The 22036-nt window shown below is 42.1% G+C and overlaps 5 protein-coding genes across 5 annotated transcripts; 3 read left to right on the forward strand and 2 right to left on the reverse strand.

Annotated features, from left to right (window-relative positions):
- Positions 1-2269: 2269 nt before the first annotated feature.
- On the forward strand, positions 2270-2917 carry GL218_08695 (uncharacterized protein; the record flags this gene model as incomplete). The annotated part of the gene is made up of 1 exon (XM_033585502.1): positions 2270-2917. One exon carries the CDS (start codon positions 2270-2272, stop codon positions 2915-2917), a length of 648 nt encoding a protein of 215 aa, XP_033440336.1.
- A 1215-nt stretch (positions 2918-4132) lies between these two features.
- Positions 4133-4920, reverse strand: GL218_08696 (uncharacterized protein; the record flags this gene model as incomplete). Its single annotated transcript, XM_033585503.1, has 3 exons — positions 4133-4211; positions 4291-4443; positions 4571-4920. 3 exons carry the CDS (start codon positions 4918-4920, stop codon positions 4133-4135), a joined length of 582 nt encoding a protein of 193 aa, XP_033440339.1.
- Positions 4921-10310: 5390 nt separating this feature from the next.
- GL218_08697 (CTP-dependent diacylglycerol kinase 1) lies at positions 10311-11576 on the reverse strand (the record flags this gene model as incomplete). Its single annotated transcript, XM_033585504.1, has 1 exon — positions 10311-11576. The coding sequence occupies one exon, from the start codon at positions 11574-11576 to the stop codon at positions 10311-10313; it is 1266 nt and encodes a 421-aa protein (XP_033440338.1).
- A 2481-nt stretch (positions 11577-14057) lies between these two features.
- GL218_08698 (2,3-dihydroxybenzoate decarboxylase) lies at positions 14058-15050 on the forward strand (the record flags this gene model as incomplete). The annotated part of the gene is made up of 1 exon (XM_033585505.1): positions 14058-15050. One exon carries the CDS (start codon positions 14058-14060, stop codon positions 15048-15050), a length of 993 nt encoding a protein of 330 aa, XP_033440341.1.
- A 4926-nt stretch (positions 15051-19976) lies between these two features.
- On the forward strand, positions 19977-22010 carry GL218_08699 (ATP-dependent rRNA helicase SPB4; the record flags this gene model as incomplete). Its single annotated transcript, XM_033585506.1, has 2 exons — positions 19977-20153; positions 20232-22010. 2 exons carry the CDS (start codon positions 19977-19979, stop codon positions 22008-22010), a joined length of 1956 nt encoding a protein of 651 aa, XP_033440340.1.
- Positions 22011-22036: the final 26 nt, after the last annotated feature.

Here is a 22036-nt window from a genome sequence, read left to right on the forward strand (position 1 = left end):
TAAAAGCACGTAGGTTTGGACCGATGACGTATGGATAATATAATAGGTTAGGTACAGTTTAATACATAAAACTCCTACAAATACGGTGGACTATTAGTCCAACTGTGCCAAAATCAAGAAAATGGGTGGGAGCTGTCCAAAATTATCTCAGCAAGCTCAGACTAGAAATTGGAAATGGTTCGGGGGGAAGTACCTCCCCCAGCCACACCCCTCCCCAACCAATCACACCCCGGCACACCCCCCTAAAACATTTTCCAATCTCTAATCTAAGGTAATTTTAAACATTTTTCAATTAAATAGCTACATAATAATTAAATTAATTAAAAATATTAATTTTAAATAATTAAGTAAAGTTTTTATATAAAAAATAAATATTAATTCGATCATTTAAATAGGTTATTATATATAAAACGTACGCGTTTCGGGTTAAAATTAACTATAACACCGGTTATACGTAATAGCCGCAACAAACATTACAATAAACGTTAAAGTTTATAACATTATAACGTAATGTTATATAAACATATAAAAAAAACGAAAAAATAGCAAAAACAAAAAACTAGCTTTAAATAATTAAAATAAAAAATATTTTAAATATGGTTATAAATAGTTGTAAGTAGTTATGGGTGGTTATAAATGGTAGTGGTAAATATAAGCGCGTAAATATAACGTTTTAAAGTTATTTAAACGTTAAAACTTATAATATTTTAACGTAATATCGTATAAGTATATAAAAAAAATAAGAAAGTAGTAAAAGTAAAGGATTAGTTTTAAATAATTAAAATAAAAGGTATTTTAAACGTTATTGTTATTTATTATGTTATTGTTTTATTAAAAGTTTATATAAATGCCGGTTTGTTTTATATTGTATAAAATTAGTTAAAATTAAAATTTAAGGAACGTTTTTCCTACGACTTATAAATATAAACATACGGATTATGGGTTTTATAGTAAAAGGCAAAAGCGGGCGAAACCGTCGCTTTTTAAATCTTTAATTTTAACACATTAAAATAAGTTTAAAAAAGGTAATTTAATAAGCAATGTTAAGTGCATAATATCCCGAAATACTTGAAATATAAGACTTTTTATATTATTTATTATTATTTTTATTATATATATATATAATATAATATATATTTAAATAATTTTATAAATATAATATTTTAAATATTATAATTAATATTATTTTATAATTTTAATTAATGTAAAAATAATAATTTAAGTTATATATTTATATAATATATATTAAATAATTTATTTGTTATTAAAATATTTATTTATAACATTTTTAAAATGGTGGTTTTAAAAAGTATTACGTGTTAATTTTTTTATATAATATTTTAATAAAAAAATATATAAAAATGTAATTTAAACCATTATTTTTACATTAATTAAAATTATAAAATAATATTAATTATAATATTTAAAACGTTATATTTATAAAATTATTATAATATATAAGTTATATTTTATATATTTATATATTTATATATATTTAAAGTTAAAATAAAAGTTTAATTTAATTAATTATTATTTTTAATTTATTATAATATATTTTATAATGTTTATATTTTTTAATATTTTTACAAATTTAAAATTAAATTATATAAAACTTTTATTAAAATTTTTATTTTTTTTAATAAAAATATTAATATTAATTTTAAATAATTTAAACGTATATTAATAAAATCATTTTTATATAAAAAATATACATTACTTTATAAATTATATATATAGTAAAAATAACTAAATTTATATTGTAATCTTAATATTACTATTACTTTATTTGATATAATGCGACTGACTTTTCGATTTTGGCACAATTGGACTAATAGTCCACCGTAACAAATGCAATTGATAAATGTTGTCCATAAGTGTTGTCGATAAAAATGCTGTCATGCTAAGTCAGCAATGTCCAACGTCACATTCATAATGGTCCTTCCGGCTTAAATACATACATAGTAAGGCTGGACAAGTAAGTGGCTGCCAAGGCTCGGTTTATTATCCATTTTGTCTCCGAACTAAATTTACCAGCTTCAATTCACAACTTCACATCATCTAATCTACCTTAGGTAGCCTATTCTATCTACAGGTTTTATGAGAGAAAATCCTAGAATTACTGGACTCATATAATTTTGTCAATCATACCGTTTGTTTCTCTCATTTGATAAATTTCACCAATTACATCACTTCTGTCATCCTCATTCTAGCCGCATCTAAGCCGTGCCAAGCCTCCGTACAATAAGCGTGATTCATTAGTTAGTCTATCATGGAAGAAACCGAGGACACTACCGCAGCTATGGCACAGGCCATGGGCTTTTCAAGCTTCGGGGCTCAACCAAACTCGAACAAGCGACGCAAGTTCAATCCTCGTGCAGACGCTGTGGTTGCGTCGACGTCTACTTCTATGCCTCTTCACATCAGTGAAGCGAAGTCGGGTTCCAATGCGATCCCCTTAGGAGTTAGATCGAAGAATGAAAACCAAATCACGCTTGAAGATGACGAAGGGGTCAACATTACGGACGGCAAAATATATTCCCCTCTTAATGACCAGGGTGATGATGAGCCGGGGCCTCAGTATTTGGACACTTCACGCCCGCCTGATATAGCCGTGGTTGATCCAACCGGTGATGCTATGTCTAACACCAAAATTGACGCTACAATCGAGGGGTATCCGGGATATATTGTAGGGGCCGAGTCATTAACAGCGAGTACCAGCGGAGATTTTACCAGTCGAGATAGTGATGGTCGTGGCAGTTATCAAGCCAAGCAGAGTCGGGGGCACGAGCTAGGGAAGAAATGGTGGGATGATTACTATGATCCGAGTTCGAACACCAATCCTTGGGAACGGCTGGAGTATACCAAGGGCATGGGACCGAGGGGAAGTTGGATGTCCTGGGAGGCAGCTAAACGATGAGTTGGCATCGTCACCATTGGTAAAGTGAAAACTTCGTCGAGCTCCGGTCTAAGCAATTCGACCAAGTAGCCACGTTTATTTAAACTGAAGGCAAGTTAGGAGGAAATAGTCATAACCTCTACTCTAGAAAATATTAATGTCCGACAGGTGGAATACGTTATGAACATATCGCTACCCTTCGGCGTCACCATATCACGTGACAGTAATCGACATCCGACAAGTTATTCTTCGTGGTGGATTCAGCCCGGCATCTTACACGACAGGTCGAAGAACTACCGTGGCCCCTCAGCCTTCGTTAGCTTAAGAGGGGACGGGTGATATAAGGCTCACTGTGTCTAAGACGTACATACACGGCACTGAGTTAGGTCACCGAACGGTGGATTGCTGTATTACTATGTCTAAGAGAAGTACGATACCAACCCAATACGACGCCTTAAGGAAACCCCTGGCCGAAATAGGTCAGTCACCCCCCGTGACCTTACCGACTTATTACAAAAAGGGCAATATCCATGTCCCGAAGCGGACAAGTGTCGTCCCTATGCTAGGGGTTGGGGAGACTATGTGATCTATCTAGGAATACATTCTTTTCCTACGCCCCCGAGTGTGTCTCTAGGAAATTCGATGTACCGTCACCCACTCGCCCTAAACCCCTAGCTCGAGATAAACTTAGTTTACAGCTGTGCGAACCTCGGGCGCTACTTGGCCGGTTAGATGCGCACCATCCCGTAGCTCACACGAGCCCATACCCTTGCTAGAGACAAAGTTGATGTACTTTTTAGCCCATAACGCCCCTAAGATCGTCCGGTGTTGTCCAATCATAACTCATAACCTGGTGAAACAGCCCTGCCCAGCTAAAGCCGGCCGGCCCGCTCGCTGTGCGTCAGCGCGTGCGGAGCATGAGGAGCAGAGATGGACAGGCGTCTATTTTTGTCGCCCTACTCGCCCAAGCGTCAAACCAGCTTCCGTCTCCGCCATCTTTTTAGGGGGGGAGTGTGCATAAGAAGACCGCAGATAGGATCGGTCCCGATAGATCTTGCATTCCCAACCTCCAGATCTCGCGTGGTAGCAGCAGCCCGCCCACCCCCATTTCATAAATCAGCCGCTAAAAAGCTAAAATAAACGACATGTTCAGAAAACTATGGGATAGGTATAAAAACACCTCCCTATGCGGATTACGTAGGAATACCAAAAGAAAAAAAGACCGCTTTTTAATATCTAGTTGGGCGAGGGATATATTTCGAGCGCCTTCTGGTATTCCTTGGGATGGTGCTTCTCTGCCTTCTTTTTTAACGACCTGCGTAGCACCGTTTTGTTAGCCAGAATATTCTCGTCTCGATTCTAGAAAGTGGCGGATTCAATATATTTCTACTCACGATACTTTCTTAGATGTCCATTCTAGATCAGCATGGACTTCTCGCGCGTCATTTAGACCTTGCTGGAAGCGAGCGCGCGACCTAGCTAGACGAGCTTGCGCTTTTGCTTGCATTTCTAAAAGTTCGCGGTGCTTGTTATTGAGTTGACCGGAACTATGTTGGTGTGTCACCGTTAGCTAATTTTCCTCTGCGTGCTTTTTTTTTTCTCTTGCGCGTTCTGTGCTCTAAAACGAAGCTACAGAAATCCAAATAGCAGAATAAGTTAGAACCTAGAACTTACGTCTGGGCCTGGCGAGCTAAGCTGCGATCTAGCGGGATGGGATCGAAGGACTCGTCGAAGCGATTTTGCATGTACTCGTTGAAATCAACGCCGTTAACAGAGCCACCGCTCTGTGTTCCATCGCCATAGTCGCCACTAGTGTAGCTAGTAGCATAACTCGCGGCGTTGCTGCTGTTTCCGTAAGAAGGTACACCAGAGGTGACGGAGGCGTCACGCTCGCGCTGGTCATCTTCAGACGGAGACACAGAGTAGTTGCTGCCACCGCTCTGGTAGTACTGTTGGTACTGATCCGCTTTGCTGGGAATGGGTACTGCCGCGGCAGTGTAGTATTGTGTGCTGTAGGATGCCATGGTAGCTAAGTGCCAATTGTTTATAGCAATGAAACCACTTAGAAGAAATACGGGGACGAATTGATTGCAATGTATTTGCAAGACAGGGTGTGAGTATGTGACTCTGTGCGAGACTCCTGGGAGTCCTTTGTTTGTATGAGGTGTGTGTGTGTGTGTGTATGTGTGTGTATGTGGTGAGTCAAGAACAAAGTAAGGTCTTGACAAACAAGGACAATGTCAGAAGGAAGCTTCTGAATAGGCAGGCAATCAAGATAGATAGAACTTTGGAGTTTGAAGTGGTTTGAAAGAAAGGAAGAAGGAAGAAGAAGAAGACAAGCTCAACCCGTCAACAACACCCCCTTTTATACTTTTTTTCTTCTCACCTTTCGAAGGACTTACCTATCTCGATGGCATAACGAGAACGGGCCATTTCTAATCCCGTCTTTAGGGGATAAGTCATGATGACTCTATTCGTCGATCGAGAATAGTTCTCCGTGACCCCGCTCAATATAGGATATATCGTTGGACCAAGGGAGGACAAGGAACGGGGAGGCAAGGGCTTTAGCTCCCCAAACGGTAGACGGATAGAGAGATCAGACAAGTACACACAAGACTAATAGTGTACGTAAGGTACTACGAGCCATTGGAATAAACGAACTATAATATTGGAGTCTAGTATTCGTACCCCCCTTCCGCCGAGCCCTGGTCCTTACCGGTAATGAGATATATACGTATATACTTTCCTCGGCTTGTCTATATGCCTTCGCTTACCGACGTGGCGGATTACCTTAACACCATCCTAGGTGAGTAGGCCACTCAGGGAGGATGGGTTGAAGAAGGCTTATAGGGAACTAACTAGGTGAGATAGGTAAGACGATAAAATAGTAAGAAGATACAAAAAAGGGTAAACATGCATGACGAGATAGGTAATCTGGCCATGTTCATGTTGTATGTGGGTAGGTATCCACGGGGTGTGTGCATATTTCAAATAGCTTAGACGGGGGCAATAATATATAACTTAGGTACATAGGAATTTGATATCAATTCGGCACAACTATGCTCTCGGTCACCGCTTATAGTATAAAACTCGTTCGAAAAGGAATGATATTTAGAGCTTTCACTATTTCCCTTCTGGCATGTGCCGAGAAGGGGCGATTATCACTTCCAGTCAGGAACGAGATGCTGTGGGGGCACAGAATACGACAGGGAAGGTCTTCCTCGGATGGGACAGCAAAGCTTGAACAGGTAGCTTGCTGGAGGGGAGTGGAGATATTAGATGCAGGAGTATCTGGAAGACACGCCACTTGCTGCAGGCAGGGGGGGGAGGTAGGCTGACTAGCTAGTAGCTCGGGAAGTACAGAGCTTCGGCGCCTATGTCTGATATGTATGATATGTATGATAGTCGTCGTCCAATATATGTAAGCTGAGAAAAACGTACGTATGCAGGCGTGGGTACAGCAATGTGGAGGCAGACAGGAAGGGGGAAGATCGGGGAAGCGGTTGCAGAATGACAAGCGGGACCAACCGGCTTCCTACGGATGGGAGACAGGATGGAGACGGAAGACGAAAGGATGAATAAGGGTATCATCATGGTAGACAGACATAAGAAAACGAGATATATCTGGCAAGGCAACTTCTTGGTCTAACGGGAACGACAAGGGACCCGGTCCCGAAGATGGTCTCTCTACATACCTACATGTAAGTAACATGCTTATGTACTATGTGTATGTAGTCATCGAAGTAGTGTTTTCTTTTTTTTTTGCCTCAAGCAAGCTAACGGACTAGTAAGTATAACGAAAACGATCCTTCCGGGATATAGACTATTGAATGCGCGGTATAGAAGAGAATCGGGATATAAGGACTCTATATACCAAGGCTTAGAGACCTCAGAGGGGGGGGCAAACGTATACGTTACCCTTCAAGATTAGACGTAGCACATACAAGCTAAAGTGTCTGCCGTCATATCCTTTAAGTAGTAGCATTATAGATAGACGGGTAGCCGTTAGAGCAATGGAATAAATTTTTTTTTTTCCTGACGATGCTCTTGGTCTATATAGTTAGATGTAGATACGCAGACCGCCCAGCCGGGTGGTGCCCTGTCCTCCCTAAGCTCTATTAGGAGAGACGGACGGCCCTCGCGAACAAGCGCGCTAACGCCAACACGTAGTACTTGTCCACAAAAGCAGCGACGGATTTTATTAACGAGTCCATCAGTGGTTCGAAGGGGTAAAGTAGACTGGCTGGGAAGAGACTGGTTAGGTTAGGTATCTACCTAAGAAGGGGTGGTTGTAGTAGGAAGCGGATTGCATCTGCACTTTGGGAGATGTTGCAGCTTTAGGCTGACGGGTCGTTGGTCAAAGTGTATTACTATTTTTTTTAACCTGGGGTGGGAATTAAGGAAAGGAAAAAAAAAAAAAAAAAACTTAAGTATCAGGACAAGAACATAGTAAAGGAGGGAAGAAGTGGTACCGTAAGAAAAGCAGACGTTGGAATAATGTCAACGTTGCTCGCTACTGGTCAGTCAGGCAGAAGTGCAGCAAGATCGGGCATTTTGTGTGATGATGTGTTGTCAAGCCTGGAGCCAGCCGAATGAATTGAGAGCGTCATTTTGGGGAAACTTATCTATTTATTTTTTATTTTCTATTTTATTTATTTTATTTATTTATACTTTCTAGCCCCCTTCGCTCCTTTTTTTACTGATTCGTTTATACATTCATAATATGGACACGCTTGTCTTTATAGGTATATACCTGTTCCCCAGAACCAGGGGCGAGCATGCAAGAAATACGTTCTGAAGCAACCCTGTCATTTTGTATTGGGAACGTTCTGCGTGGTTTTGTATGGCTCGTTCATCTTTTTGAGAAAAGAATCTATGAAAAATGCAAATTTGAATTTTCTCATTGGTTGGAAATTCAGGATATATTCTGTAATGGGAAAGACCTAGAAGACCTAGAAGGGTAAGGGGAATAGTAACGGGTCCATGGATAGGAATTACGTTTTCCTTGGTAGTGAAAGGGGGAAGACTCCGCTGGCCCTGCGCTGGCCCTGGACTTGCCCCTCCATTACAGCCATTATAAGCCATTGGGGTGAGAAGAAAATAAAGAAAAACGTTCTGCCCCACCACCCTTGGCTTTGAGGAAGAAGTCTTGGCGTACATAACGTGTCCGCAACATCATGTATTTATTCATAGATGGTGTGTTAAAGAAACTCGTGGTCTCGGAAGTCGGATGTTTGAATTGAGACAATAGCTGATTAAATATAAACGCATACAGGATAACTATCACTTATTCTCATCTTGCCCCAGGTTTTTTCTTCTTCTAGAACATACCTACATTAGGTACATATATAGTACGGCGGAAAGTATAAGGTACCTGCTTCGGTGTAAGTGGTTGGTTGTAGCTTAGGATCTGGGGCGGAGTGTACATACATGCACAATGAGGCATGATGCGTTGGCACTGGTATCCTGATGCAAAAGAAAACAGCAATTCGCCTCTTCGGGTTAGATTCCGTTGATCGATATTGTCTTACGAAACAAATTGGAGTTATCTAAAGGTTTAATTCTTCGTCGGGTTTTTTTGAAACGAGTAAGCGTCAAAGGTGTACGCAGCAAGGAAGGGAGGATTTATACAAAATCGGCGTTAACAAGCTGTATGCTACATACATACCTAATATAGTGACTGGGAAGGTTAGGTACTTTTACCAGCAAGATGAATTCGAAGAAAGCATAAATACACGTTTAAGATCACAAGTCGGATCCAATACAATTACCTATACATACCTAGATATCAATACACGACGTGTATTACACGTGCGTTTTAGCGCTCATAGGTCTCTCAGGCATAGGCTACCTTATAAGACGATAATCGGCCTCGATTATAATAACAAGAAAAACAGGACGAGACAAGGGCCAATCTTTCTAGATTCATGATAGAGCGTCTTTGGCGAAGAGGCTAATCATATAATAGGTTGAAATCTAGACAATCTAGTCTATAACCCATGCATGACAGGAGTACCGACTTGGGAGGGTGTGGGGAGGCGTGACTTTCACGGCATGCGAATGCCTTCGGGATTATCAACATCAGACTAGTTGCAGGGAGCATCCCAAGACGTTGGGTCCATCCAATATTAAACTAGTTCCACTAGTTAGCTATCTTATAGCTCCGTTGAGTCCGGTAGATAGGTCCTAGTTGAACGGTGAAAATGACTTTTAGTTGAATTTTGTTAGCTTCTACATATTCGAAGTAGGACTAGCTATTTGAAGAAATGATGCCATTCTCTTCAGCATAATGATCATAGAATGAAAAGTAACTGGTTGCACGAGATGTGAGGCGCAATGGCGTATCACAAGTTCTAAAGATGCAGGGTCGGGGATAAGATACTACCTCACCCATGAGACAACTCATCGCGGACCCAAGGCCTACATGAATCCGAGTTACCAACGGACCGATCGGAGTACATATGAGAAGGTATCATCGAAATCCATGAGCAGTGATGTTTGTGGAACAAGACAGAAGGAAGACACATGTGGAGGGGCGGCACAGATTGTGTGGATATAACTATTGATTGTTTGACCCGCGAATGTACCCTAACTAGACTAGCATTCAGTCAAGCAAGACTTGCACGCCAATGATGATGGGGCATCCTCTCATAGGGTAAAATATAGAACCGAGTATGCCTTGACGGTAACTTTGGAGGACGATTGCGTCTTAAAGTGGCGGATTCATTACTATGAGTTTCATTCGTACTTGATGCCCCCCCCTTTTGTTGAAATGAGCCAGTCAAACTCATACAATACAAAGAGCCCTAATCCATGTATCTCATATATGATAGATTATTAAGACCATGAAAATTAATCATAACCTTTTGACACCTTGAGCATCAGTTCGTCGGAGGTTCATGCGGTGTAAGTCGGAGGTAAATAGAGCCTGCGTCACTCTTCTCCATTGTCATTTTTTATACCAAACCCAAGACATGCACAACATCCCGTAACCCGGCCACTACAGATCTAGCCAACGCCCGCGGCAAACTTGCAGGATACGTTTGTGCCTTCAGCCGTAATAGCTACCACTTGCGCCGATGTTAAACTCTCTTGTCCTTGTTTTGTTATAATTGGAAACTCGCATCTGGAAAACTTTACAACTATATATATCAGGCATCGTGCGTTTTTCCAGGTTTCAGTGTTCCCGTACGAAAATATTATATAGGCGAGTCAGAGAAGTGTTAAAGCAATGTGAAGTGAAGAAGTGAGTAAGTCTTCCCATACCTACTCCCCGTAATATCTAGTCGTAAATCATCTACCCAAGCTAACCACAAACCTGTAACCGCCGATTTCCCTCCCCTTTCTCTAACGCCGAATCCATTACGCGCCCTAGGTCTTGTGAAAGAGCTTCACTGTCTTATCGACTTTTCGTTTACCCAAAAACCTTGAGGAAACCCCAGATCCCGATGCCGCTGAGCACGGGAATTGTAAGATTATCGTCCAAACCAAAAAGGTCTACCACTTCACTACCTGCTGCAGTCAGACCCGACCACAAGCTCAACAACACAACAGCAACTGGACCACCAACAACGCTCTGGGAGTTGGGAAGACTGAGCGCGTTCGAGATAAATGTAGGGAGTTGTAATATGCCCTTGAACATAAAAGGATTATGTTCGTCGCCGGGAAAGGGGCCTGTTCTCGGCGCAAGCCAACCCCAGAACCAGCCAGCCGTAGCCACTCCAACCAAGAATGCAGCTGAAGACCCGGCCAAGGACTTGCCACGTCGGATTCTCGGGGTGTATCTTCCGTAAAGCCGGCCAAAAGTACTGGCAGCAGCATCGCACCAACTTAAGAGCATAACAGCTACCACGGCGACATCTTTAGGAAAGAAGTGAAGAACAGTCCATGCACCGAGCAAATAAAAGACGACGCCGTTCCAGCCAGAATATTCAGTTTCGCGCATCAAGGCGCCAAGGCACCTAACGTAGAAACGGTTCAAAGAAGCATTTTTATGACGTAGATAATCCGTAGCCGCAATAGGGACCAGAGCTCCCATCAAGAAGGGTGTGACTGCTGAGGTCTGCGTGCCACTGACGTAGAGCCAGTAGACGAGAAACCCGATAGATACGTGCAACGCCTTTCTTGGTACCTCATGCTTATGAATAAATATCTTGAACTGCCGATGTATCGGAATAAGGCCTAGAGGACTTGGACTTCGACTAAAGTCTCGCCAATCCCATCCGGATATGGTGGGTGTTGGTAGTGCTAGGTGACCATTAGAAGTTTCCTCCTTGACTTCTCTCTTAAGCTCTTGTTTAAATTTGACGTCCTCTACCTGTACGTCTACCTCTACCTCTACCTCTTTTTTATCATCTTCTTCCTTCTGTTTCTGTTTCTGTTTCGACCTGGTAGCGCGAGGAGTCTTCGTAGATGTGAGACTACCCACTTTGCGAGATTTTATGGGGCTTCGAGATCTTGTCCGGGCCCTCCGGAGCTCCGGATCTGAATCTTCGTCGACATCTTCGTGGAGGGGTTGCTGTTGTAGCGCAGCACTACCTGCCTGTCGGCGCCTAGCAGCCGAGCGCGTAACTGGACCGAGGTAGGAATCTTGAGAAGTATCTTGAATTTCGGATGGTGTAGGACTTGGTGATATAACACGAGGTGTTGCAGGGATGATAGGTTTACCGCGAAAAGACATATTATATGGAAAATTAGGAAGAGGTGGGGAGGAGATGACACCAGTAAATATCTGTCGCAAGTCGTAGAATCGTAAAGGCCAAAAGAAGGAATGTAGTTGTTTATCCCTTCTAGATTCACGGGTAATAGAATATGGGGTGGTGGTGATAAAGGAAGTAAGAAGGGCTACCGAATCCAGATTGAAATGTCTTGATGCAACAGAGCTGTGCTCCGCCGCATTGTGAATTTTCTCGTTGCTTCGATTCGAGTAGTGGCTCTAGCCTTGTAAACCGAACTTGGGTAGACGTCGCACACATGGAACAACGATGACCGATGATCGATGACCGATGACCGATGACCGTAACAGTTTAAAACTGATAGTTAGATGTTTGAATGTACAAATGTATGAATATAAGTACCCAAGTTAGAAATGCAGGTATAAATGATAGGCTCGCGTGATGTATTTTAAAAATTGACCGGGTTTCAATTTTTCACGGCCGAAGAAAACGAAAAGCCGTCATACAAAAAATCTTGGCGTTTTGTCCCTCAGTTGTCTTTTAAAAACCCCCACGTGGCTCGTGCTTTCCTTTCCTTTATCTCACATGGTTTAGGTACTTTCTCGGCCGATACCTAGCTTCAATGTTAGGTTAGGAAGTACTTAGGTACATCTAGTCTCCTTTTCCAACTCTTCGACTCTCCAGACTTATGAGGTATATAGCCTCTATAATTTTAAGTATTAATTTGCAAACCAAGCCCTTATTATCATTTTTATTAATAATGTCATTTTCTCTAATCATGCATCTCTTGCCGATATAGATACACAAATAAGTTCATACCTCAAAAAATCTATAAATATAATTAGTATGATGGGAGATATCAGTTCTGTCATAACTCTCACACTCGTCTCAGCCTCATCGGTATCTACAAGCAAGTACCAAGGCCTTGGGTTAAACTCTAGCTAACCAATTACTTCACATACCCGTAGATTTAAGATCTCCTAAGATAATCTGGAGAAATGTCTTATGCTAGATCAAACTGTCTAGGTCGATACGCGCGTCAAGTGTTACCACTTTGCATTGCTAGTCTAACTGTATACAAGGCTGCCGACATTTGCATACATCATCAGTGCTGTAAGAGTACGAAAGTCATGCAGGCCACCGAACGTATTGAATTTCTTCCCAACTCAACTTCGTTTTCCAACTCTAGTTCCATGTTTTTAAATCCTTTAATTATAGGTAGGTAGATATATATTGATATTTATAGGCGAAGTGGTTACTATCAACCAATATTATTTTGACAATTCAAGTTAAAGTGAGAACCTTTTAAACAAGAAGAATTTAGAAAAGGGGCAAATTTTGATTTCAGTTAAGGAGGTACCCACCATATTCTCCGTCTATAAATCAAAGGTGCTAATTTCTTCATAACCTTACTGATACATCTGCGCCGTTTGAGTGACATTGTAGAAAGGTAAGTCAATTATCAGACGAAAATCATCATCCTATTTGATACCCAACTCCCTAACTGATACTGCTTTAGGCTCCATATCTCGGATATTCTAGTCTGAAGATTTAGCAATTATCATCTGGACTGAAACTCTAGCACTCGTAATGAGGCCTCGACCATGCTAATATCATGTTAGGATCTTGCATTTAACTGTATTTTTAGCTTGACCAAGTGATATTATTGAGAATGTGTCACTAGGTGGACTAAGAAGTATGGAAACAACTTCATTCCGGGAGGAACTCTAAGCTAGCTATAGAACCCTACGCTTGTACATACCGAAAGTATCATTTATTATAGATGTATTATCTAGGATCCTAACACTATTTACATAGTCAAACTCAGTTTATTAGGGGTCTTCTATTCTACCCAACTAATAGAGGTATATACTTCAACACAGTTATAGGCCAATCATAACTGCTTAGAGTTTGGATATTATATTAGAAATCTCGGTTGAATAAACCCACCGTCTCGGTATTTAGCTTATAATTAGCGGTATTTGAAACACGGATTTCCGTCCGTGATTAGGAATCATGGTCGCTTTACCTTGATATAAGTATGTTGGATCGGGTTTGGGGTAAGGGTAAGGGATTCGGGGATAAGGATTTCCACAGCTTCAAGTTACAACGATGTTGGACCCAGACTGTATCTCGCCAATAGGGGAGGGAATCGGCTGGTCTCAGGTGTGGTGTGTTCGTTAATGGGCATACAAACCGTGATGATCATGTGGAAAAAGGAAGCGCAAACTGGGTAAGTCGGCCCCTCGTGTTTCCGACCTTGTCATATCTCCGTCCCGTCATTGCATAATCTCCAAATAGACAGGTTTACCTAAACGTGGATATGAAATGACGACTAAAAACGCGAGTCCTACCTTGGAAGGTTATAAATACTGCGCGTGACATGAAGGTGTGAGTATATAGGTTCGTAGCTCCTCACATCTATCTATTATTATCACAACTACAACTTTCCAGGTCTTCCCTAGAGTAGTCGCAAAACTCAGATAATGTCTTCTCCGTCGTTCGCAATCACGCTCGAAGAGCACACTGCTTTTCCATCTCTTGGAACTGAAAGTGTATTCTATGACGACATATGGAAGGTATTCCCACAGACAAAAGAGGCCCTTGAAGACCATTCTACTGGTCGCTTAGCAGATATGGACGAGGGCCATATATCATACCAAATACTTTCTCACGTTACCGGTTTGAGCAACTACAACCCAGAGGGCACTCGGAAGGCAAATGACGAGATGGCCGAGGCTATCAAGAAGAACCCCAGTCGCTTGGGTGGCTTCGCTGCCCTTCCTATGGCGCACCCTCGAGCTGCAGCTGCAGAGCTGGAACGAACAGTGAATGAGTTAGGATTTTTCGGTGCTATGATTGATAGCCACCTAGGGGACATGACTCACTATGACCACGAGAGATTCTGGCCTGTTTTTGAGACAGCTGAACGGCTCAATGTGCCCATCTATATTCACCCAGCAATACCCCCAGAATTTGTGCAGAAAGGGCTGTATAACGGCAACTACTCCCCTGTTATTGCACAAGGATTGGCAACGGGCGGATGGGGTTGGCACCAAGACGTCGGGATCCACGTTCTCAAACTCTACTCTGCGGGTCTATTCGCCCGCTTCCCCCGGTTGAAGATTATCATCGGGCATATGGGCGAGTTACTCCCCATAATGATCGACAGGGTGGATTCGATTCGGTTCTACGAAAAGAGTGGGTTGGAACCATTCCGTGACGTCTGGGACAGGAATATATGGGTGACTTCGAGTGGTATATTCAGCGTCAGAACTCTTGAAATGGTCCTGAAGATAACAAAGAAAGACCGAATCTTATATAGTATCGACACACCATTCAGCAAGAGTATTGAAGGGTGGAAGTATCTTCAGAAGCTGGCAGAAGAGAGTTCGCTCTCGAAGGAGGAATTGGATATGTTTGCATTTGGAAATGCCAAAAAGTTGTTCAAACTGGACTTGGAGCTCAAACAATTCTGAGTACGCAATCCCCAACAAGTATTCAATGGTTATAATAATATCTATAGAGATGATTGGAACATTCACTACCCCATAATTCTAAATGAAAGCTTCAACAATTTTTTCGGGTAAACAATAATCCTCAGACACGACTTCTATCTGTCATCAGCGTTACTACCAAGAAGAGCAAGGGGAAAAAAGAAAAAAAAAAAGGTTGCATTAATCCAGATAAAGTCAAGAACTGGACCGATGTTACTACTGGTGACTTTATAGGTTGCTTGAATTGGTCGCCCACCAACACAAGGTCTAGATTGACTGTCAGCGCCCCTGAAGCCTCTCGAACCCCTGAATCGCTCCTGTGTGATCAACATGTGACAATAAGCGTTGATGAGGACTCAAGAAGCTCTCAATAGGGGTTTCGGGTTACCGGATCCATCAGTGCGGCTTGGTAGCCTTGGTAAATCATTAAAGCGTTAAGCTGATATTTAAGGACTTAACGCTAGGAATTTCATTAAAAAGGGGTTTTGCAAGGGTATAATAGCTTCATAGTAGTTTGTATCCATCCAAAATTGAGGATAATTGACTTTAATTGGCCAAAGCTTTTGAGATTTCATGTAACATTATTCAGTTGAGGTAAATATCGAACAGAAAATTCTTTCAAGTAGCTGGGACTGCTGTTTGTTATAGACCTTTCTAAAGCTTTGGTGCTAATAATGGGAGAAGCTCCGGTTGTAATACTCGTGAAAATCTTGCAATACCAGCACTGAACCTTCTTGAAAGTGGTGTGGATGAAAAATAAACGTAAATATTTGCTAAGGTTATTCTTTTTTTTCTATTCAACTCTATACTCGCTTCTTTGTGTAACGTAAGTATTTATAGGATTATATTATTCTCTACGAGCTTAGTTTTAAAGACTGGTCATAAAAGTTGAAATGCTAATTTGCGTAACTGCTTTAGGGATTTTAAATTATATATGAAATGAACATTTAACTCATTAGTAAGTGCTTCATACTTATACTTGCCAACCTTTAACTAGGTGTTATGTGATGACCTGTGTAATGAGAAAAGATTCGTCCATTTAACTTGGATTATATAATAGGTACATTGATGTTCGAAGACCTTAAGTGATATGTAATACTTAATCCTTCAAATTACGTGCCACAGTCGTACCTTATCTACGTATTATTTTGTAAGCGGCAATGATTTAAGGGGAGATTCCGATTGACATAACAACAACCTATAACTAATATCTTAACGCTACTACGGTATATATTAATATAAAGCAATGGGGTTAGTTTAACGTTGCTATGCAATAAAAGGAAAATGACATATTGTCGCGCCATTTCAAGTTTTTTCGGATTTTGATTCTCAAGGTAACACAAAGCGACTTGCATAAAGAACAATAATGGTGGTCAACAAACCAAATGGGTGGTTCCGACGGAGTAAAGGAACTCCACATTACAGGAAAAAGCAAAATCCATTAGAAGACCCGACTATAATACCAGTTCTCCCAAGCAAGCGGGCCTTTATGCTGACGCCGTCTCCTTCTTACGAATGTATCATGGCATCTACAGCTATCAGCTCTTTTTTTCAGCGCATACCAGCTGAGGTGCGCCGGATGATTCTCATCGAGGCTTTTGGGAATCGTACTGTGCATCTGGATCTTTGTTTCGACCATCCTATGATATATTTATCCGACGAGGAAGCGCAAAGGCAACGTAATCACTGTGGTATCGATCCCGGACAGGCCCGCCGCCCTAAGCGAGATACCACACGTCCTAAGGCCTGGAGGTGGTTCAGCTGCGTATGCCACCGCGATACTGAATTTCGCGTACGTGGGATGGGCAGTAGCTCAGAGCCACATACTGATATCTGCCTTGGCGGTACCGCCGCATCCTGTCGTGGATGGCGCGGAGAATCCCCGTATAAATGCTTTATAGGCGTTATGGGATGGCTTCTGACTTGTAGGCAGGCGTAAGTCTTTCCTCTTCGCACGCTATTCAGCACTCATAATCAGATTTTGTATCAAACCTAGCAAGGTAGCTTACATTTTCTTTCGGGTTTAGATATACAGAGGGTATTGAAATCCTCTACTCTACCAACAATTTTCATATCTCTAATGGCAATATGATTCATGCCTTCCCTGGTTTAATTAGAGCTGAACACCGGGCCATGATTGATTCAGTAGAGATGATGTGGCAACTCAACTTACACACAGACAAGGCGTCGGGTTGGGATCATTTTACCGCTTTAGTACGTGCGGTTCCAAATTCTTTTTCTGGGTTGAAAAAGCTCTATATTTGTCTCGGTGGTTCTTGGAAGCTACCAGCAATTAGTCCTGATAATTGTATAGGGGAGTTGGAGACCAGTGTTCTAGAAGTTATGGATGAAATGGTAAGGAATCTTGGTCCGCAGTTGCAGGAATGCAGCATTGCGGTACCCGCTAGCATATTCTGGCCTCAGAGAGAGTACGGTATTAGGCAAGGATATAAGTTTGTATCTGGGCCTGGGCATATGTCTGATCGTGTCTGGCGGCCACTCGCACCTTTGCGAGAGTCCGAAAACAAAGAGGAAGTCGAATCTGGGTACTGGATCAGAGAAGGGCCTGACGACATACCCTATCCATTCGCACATATAATTGCTGGCTAATTTCTATCTTCTTGATTTCGATTATTTTTGATCGTATATCTATTTGCAATACTAAATAATAGAGGATACTCTTTGCGTGCGATAAACATATGATTAACGAAGCTCTATCTCTGTGGTAGTCAGTCTAGCTATTATTCATCGCTTTGATCATGCGATCGGGGAAATGAGAAAATCATCAGGCATTCATCCTATTTGAATTTGAATACTTTTCCCGCTCTACGTTTGCAGCACTTTGAAACAACGTACTTCTAATCAAACCACGATTTCGTTAGAATATTTAACGTTCGCACGCAATCATTTAACGATTACTTGCAGGACGAAGCTGATCGGGAACCCTAAACCGGCACCTAGAGAAAACATATCCGTAGAAAATACGGACATGACTTAATATAAATCGTCGAACTTCCGGTCTCTTCCTTACATTCCACGAGAAAATATGAATAGCTCGTACGCATACATAACGGAGTCTACTAAAGAAACTGGGGGCAAGCTGAATTATAACATTGTCTCAAGTATTCGATGTGAATTTTCTTCCGTCGCAAGATATATCACCTGTTTCGTTACGCCCCTGAGCCCTGAGTTTAAACTCGTTGCTGGACCATCATATAATAGGTGCTGTATTATCACTACCTGAATGTCACTTAGCTGCCTCAGGAGATTCGGTGGTATCATCATATGGTAATTATGCGGAAATAGCTATAATATCTTGACTCACCTCCCATGTAAGTGAATAGATGGTTGTGTTATTGTGAAGACTGCTCGACGGTCGATAGAGAGTCTGCGTATTGTTAGGTACAGTATGTACGGCGTACGCTCTTGTATATTTACGACACTTCTGGTACTTTACCATCCCACATGCCATGAAGTTCTTGTCCTCTACATCGATTTCCAAGCTGGCCTGTTTCTAATCCCTAAGCCTTTTCTGGTATTTTGGCCGGCCATATGGTTTGATGCTTGGGGTGCTGCTTACAAATGCTTAAAATCAACATAAACAGAGCAGTCAAAGGACCGAACGTACAGTCGAAAGTTGGCCAGAACACTGTACGTCCTGATAGCCTACCAGGTAGAATTTCCAAGTTTTGATAAGGGTATCTATAATACAGGTACACTACATTACATTAAAAGATATCCTAAAAACCATTCTGTAGCTTATAATATATCTATGGCATATGAAGCATTCTAGAAATGTGTTTCTGTTCCTTTAGAAGTCCCACCACTTTCCCCATCATAACTTCTATCTATTGAAGCGGCTCTTAGGTCAGCAGCTACTATGGGAAGTATAACGGGGTATATAACAGGTATTTATAAGCAAGTACGGCTCCGTACCCGACGTCTTCCGTCGCTTTAGTCCGGTCCCTAGACGGAAAGTACGGAAAATCATCTTAGTCACCCAAGAAAAGCTTGAAAATAATAACAGGCCCTGATCCTATCTGGATACGTACTTGAACTTCTTAATATCCTATTTTGCACAGATGGTAGTGATGTAATTATATTTACTACTTGTATAATATGTAGGCAATTATGCCCCCACAGCTATCTCAATATCATTCATATTAGCAGGTGTATATAAGGCCCGTTAACATTAGAAAATAGCCATACGTGCATAGAGGCGAGGATACCGACGTTATGATTAACGAGGGCGTAAAGTGCTGCGTACGCTTCTGGGAGATCATATGTCGTTTCTTGAGGGCATCATTACTATTAGTGTTAAGTATTAATGGTCAATTACAACTAAATCAAGGTACTGCAGCAGAGATTTAGCTCCTGATATGTTGTTCTGTTAGTTATCTACCTAAACTAAGTTAACCATCCAATTGCCGCTTAGAATATAAACTCATCATTTGATCAACAGGTTTGGCTCATAACTAGATTGAATAAATAAACTATCATCCTACAATATCTACGTACCTCAAGGAGCTGTGTGATTGCGGCATATCTAAGCGGTGGATGTCCGCGATGTATATGGTGCAAGAGAAAACACAGATCAGAGGAAGAATGGAGTATTGGAAATTGAAATGGAAGAAACGAGCAATATGCCGATTAATGACGGCTCTTATCCAATTTTTGTTTCTAACGCGACGTCATATCTAACATTTGCATATAACGGTCCGATCTAAGCGATAAGACATTGTAAATGATTGATAGGTGGGTTTGGTGCTTAGGTACCTAGATAAGATAAGACTAAGATCTTGGATAAGATAATATAATTCTCAATTCAACTTCAAAAATTTCTTAATTAACATCAATAAAGTTCTCGTCAAAAATATACTACATGTGCCCACATTCACCCATTGAATGATGGCGCTTGAAGTAAAGACGACGAAAAAGGACCCCCGAGCCTGGGATGCCTTGACACCTCCCTTGGCGGAATGGATACTGGATGCCGTTTCAAGCATGGGCTTTGCCCGGGCAACTCCCGTTCAGGCCAGTGTATGGCCTCTTTTTGGAGGAGGAAATAAAGATGTAGTTGTAGAGGTAAATATAAAAGACTTCTTCTTCTTCTTCTACTACTACTACTACTACTAGCAATATAGGTTTACTTATAATTAATAGGCAGTTACCGGTAGCGGAAAAACTCTTTCATTCCTCCTCCCTCTTGTTCATAGGATCTTGCGACAGGACGAACCTACGAAACGACATCATGTAGCAGCTATTATTGTTGCACCCACCAAAGAGCTTGCAGGTCAGATTCATGGTACTCTAACATCGCTCGTCGCCTTCCATCCTCAATCTTCCGAACTCCTACCTCATCTCACTGGCGAGGAAAAGCGTTTAGATACAAGTTCGCCTGTTATCATCCCTCAACTCCTCTCCGGCGGCAGCACTACGACTCCCGCTCAAGATCTTAGCTTTTTCCTTCGCGCGTCACCAAACGTCATAATATCAACTCCCGGTCGACTAGTAGAACTTCTCTCTTCCCCTCACGTGCACTGCCCGCAGTCATCCTTCGAACTTCTAATCCTAGACGAGGCGGACAGACTTCTTGATCTGGGGTTTAAGGCAGATTTACAGAAGATCCTCTCGCGACTACCGAAACAAAGGAGGACAGGTCTCTTCAGCGCTAGTGTTAGTGAGGCTGTAGGTGAAATAATCAGAGTTGGTCTACGAAATCCTGTCAAGGTTGCAGTTAAAGTGAAGAGTTTAAAAACGGGTGGAATTATTGAAGAACGACGAACACCTGCGAGTCTTCAGATGAGCTACCTAACTACACCCGCCAGCCATAAATTACCAAGTCTCGTCCAGCTCCTAGAGAAACTAGACCCCCGACCACAGAAAAGTATAGTATTTCTTTCTACATGCGCTGCCGTCGATTACTTTACGCACCTTCTCCCTACTCTACTTCCCGACGGCTTCGATTTGGTTTCTCTTCACGGAAAATATGAAGCTAAGGTGCGCGAGAAGAATTTCGCCAAGTTTCTCAATGCCGCACAGCCTTCGGTCCTCCTCACCACTGATGTAGCTGCTCGAGGCCTCGACTTCCCGCAGGTCGACCTCGTCGTACAGATCGACCCGCCCTCGGACCCGAAATCATTTCTACATCGGTGCGGTCGTGCTGGCCGTGCGGGGCGCCGAGGTCTCAGTGTCATCCTCCTACAGCCGGCAGAGTTGGACTACGTACCATTCTTGGAAGTGCGGAAGACGCCTATTATGCCACTTGCCTATCCATTAATCTCAGTACACGATGCTGATGTCGACACGACTACCTCACGGATTCGCGAAACAGTAAAACGCGATCGCGCACTGCATGATAAGGCGCAGAAGGCATTTGTTAGCTGGCTTCGTAGTTACAGCAAACATACTGCAAGTTCTATCTTCCGCATCGCAGACCTGGACTGGACAGACCTAGGACACGCATGGGGGCTGTTGCGACTGCCAAAAATGCCAGAACTACGGAAATTCGAAGGAGACAAATTTCTGGGGGTAAAAATGGACTGGAACGCCTATGCATATGCTAAAAAGGATCGCGAGAAGCAGCGCCTAGAGATATTACAAAAGATGGCTGAGGAAGCGGCCGAAGGTAACTTAAAGAAGTCGGCTGAGGGGCAGAAAGAGCGGCGCAAGCGCAATACCGAGGCCTGGAGCGGAAAACACGAGAAGGAAGATGAACGGGTTGAGCGTCGCGATAAGAAAAGACGCAAACGCGAGGCGGAGCGGCGACAGACGCTTACCGAGGAGGAAAAAACAAAGGAGATGGATCTCGAGCGTTTGCTTAAGGAGGTGCGGAGACGGAATAAGGAGAAGTTGGCTGCTGAGAGTGGTGGTACTACGGCACAAGGAGGCGCCGTTGGTACTGGGAATGGTGATAATGATGAATTTGAGGGCTTTGACTAAATATGAAAGTAGACGTAGATACCCCC

The sequence above is a fragment of the Daldinia childiae genome, assembly GCF_008694065.1.
Source record: "Daldinia childiae strain JS-1345 chromosome Unknown Scaffold13, whole genome shotgun sequence".
NCBI classification, from domain to species: domain Eukaryota; kingdom Fungi; phylum Ascomycota; class Sordariomycetes; order Xylariales; family Hypoxylaceae; genus Daldinia; species Daldinia childiae.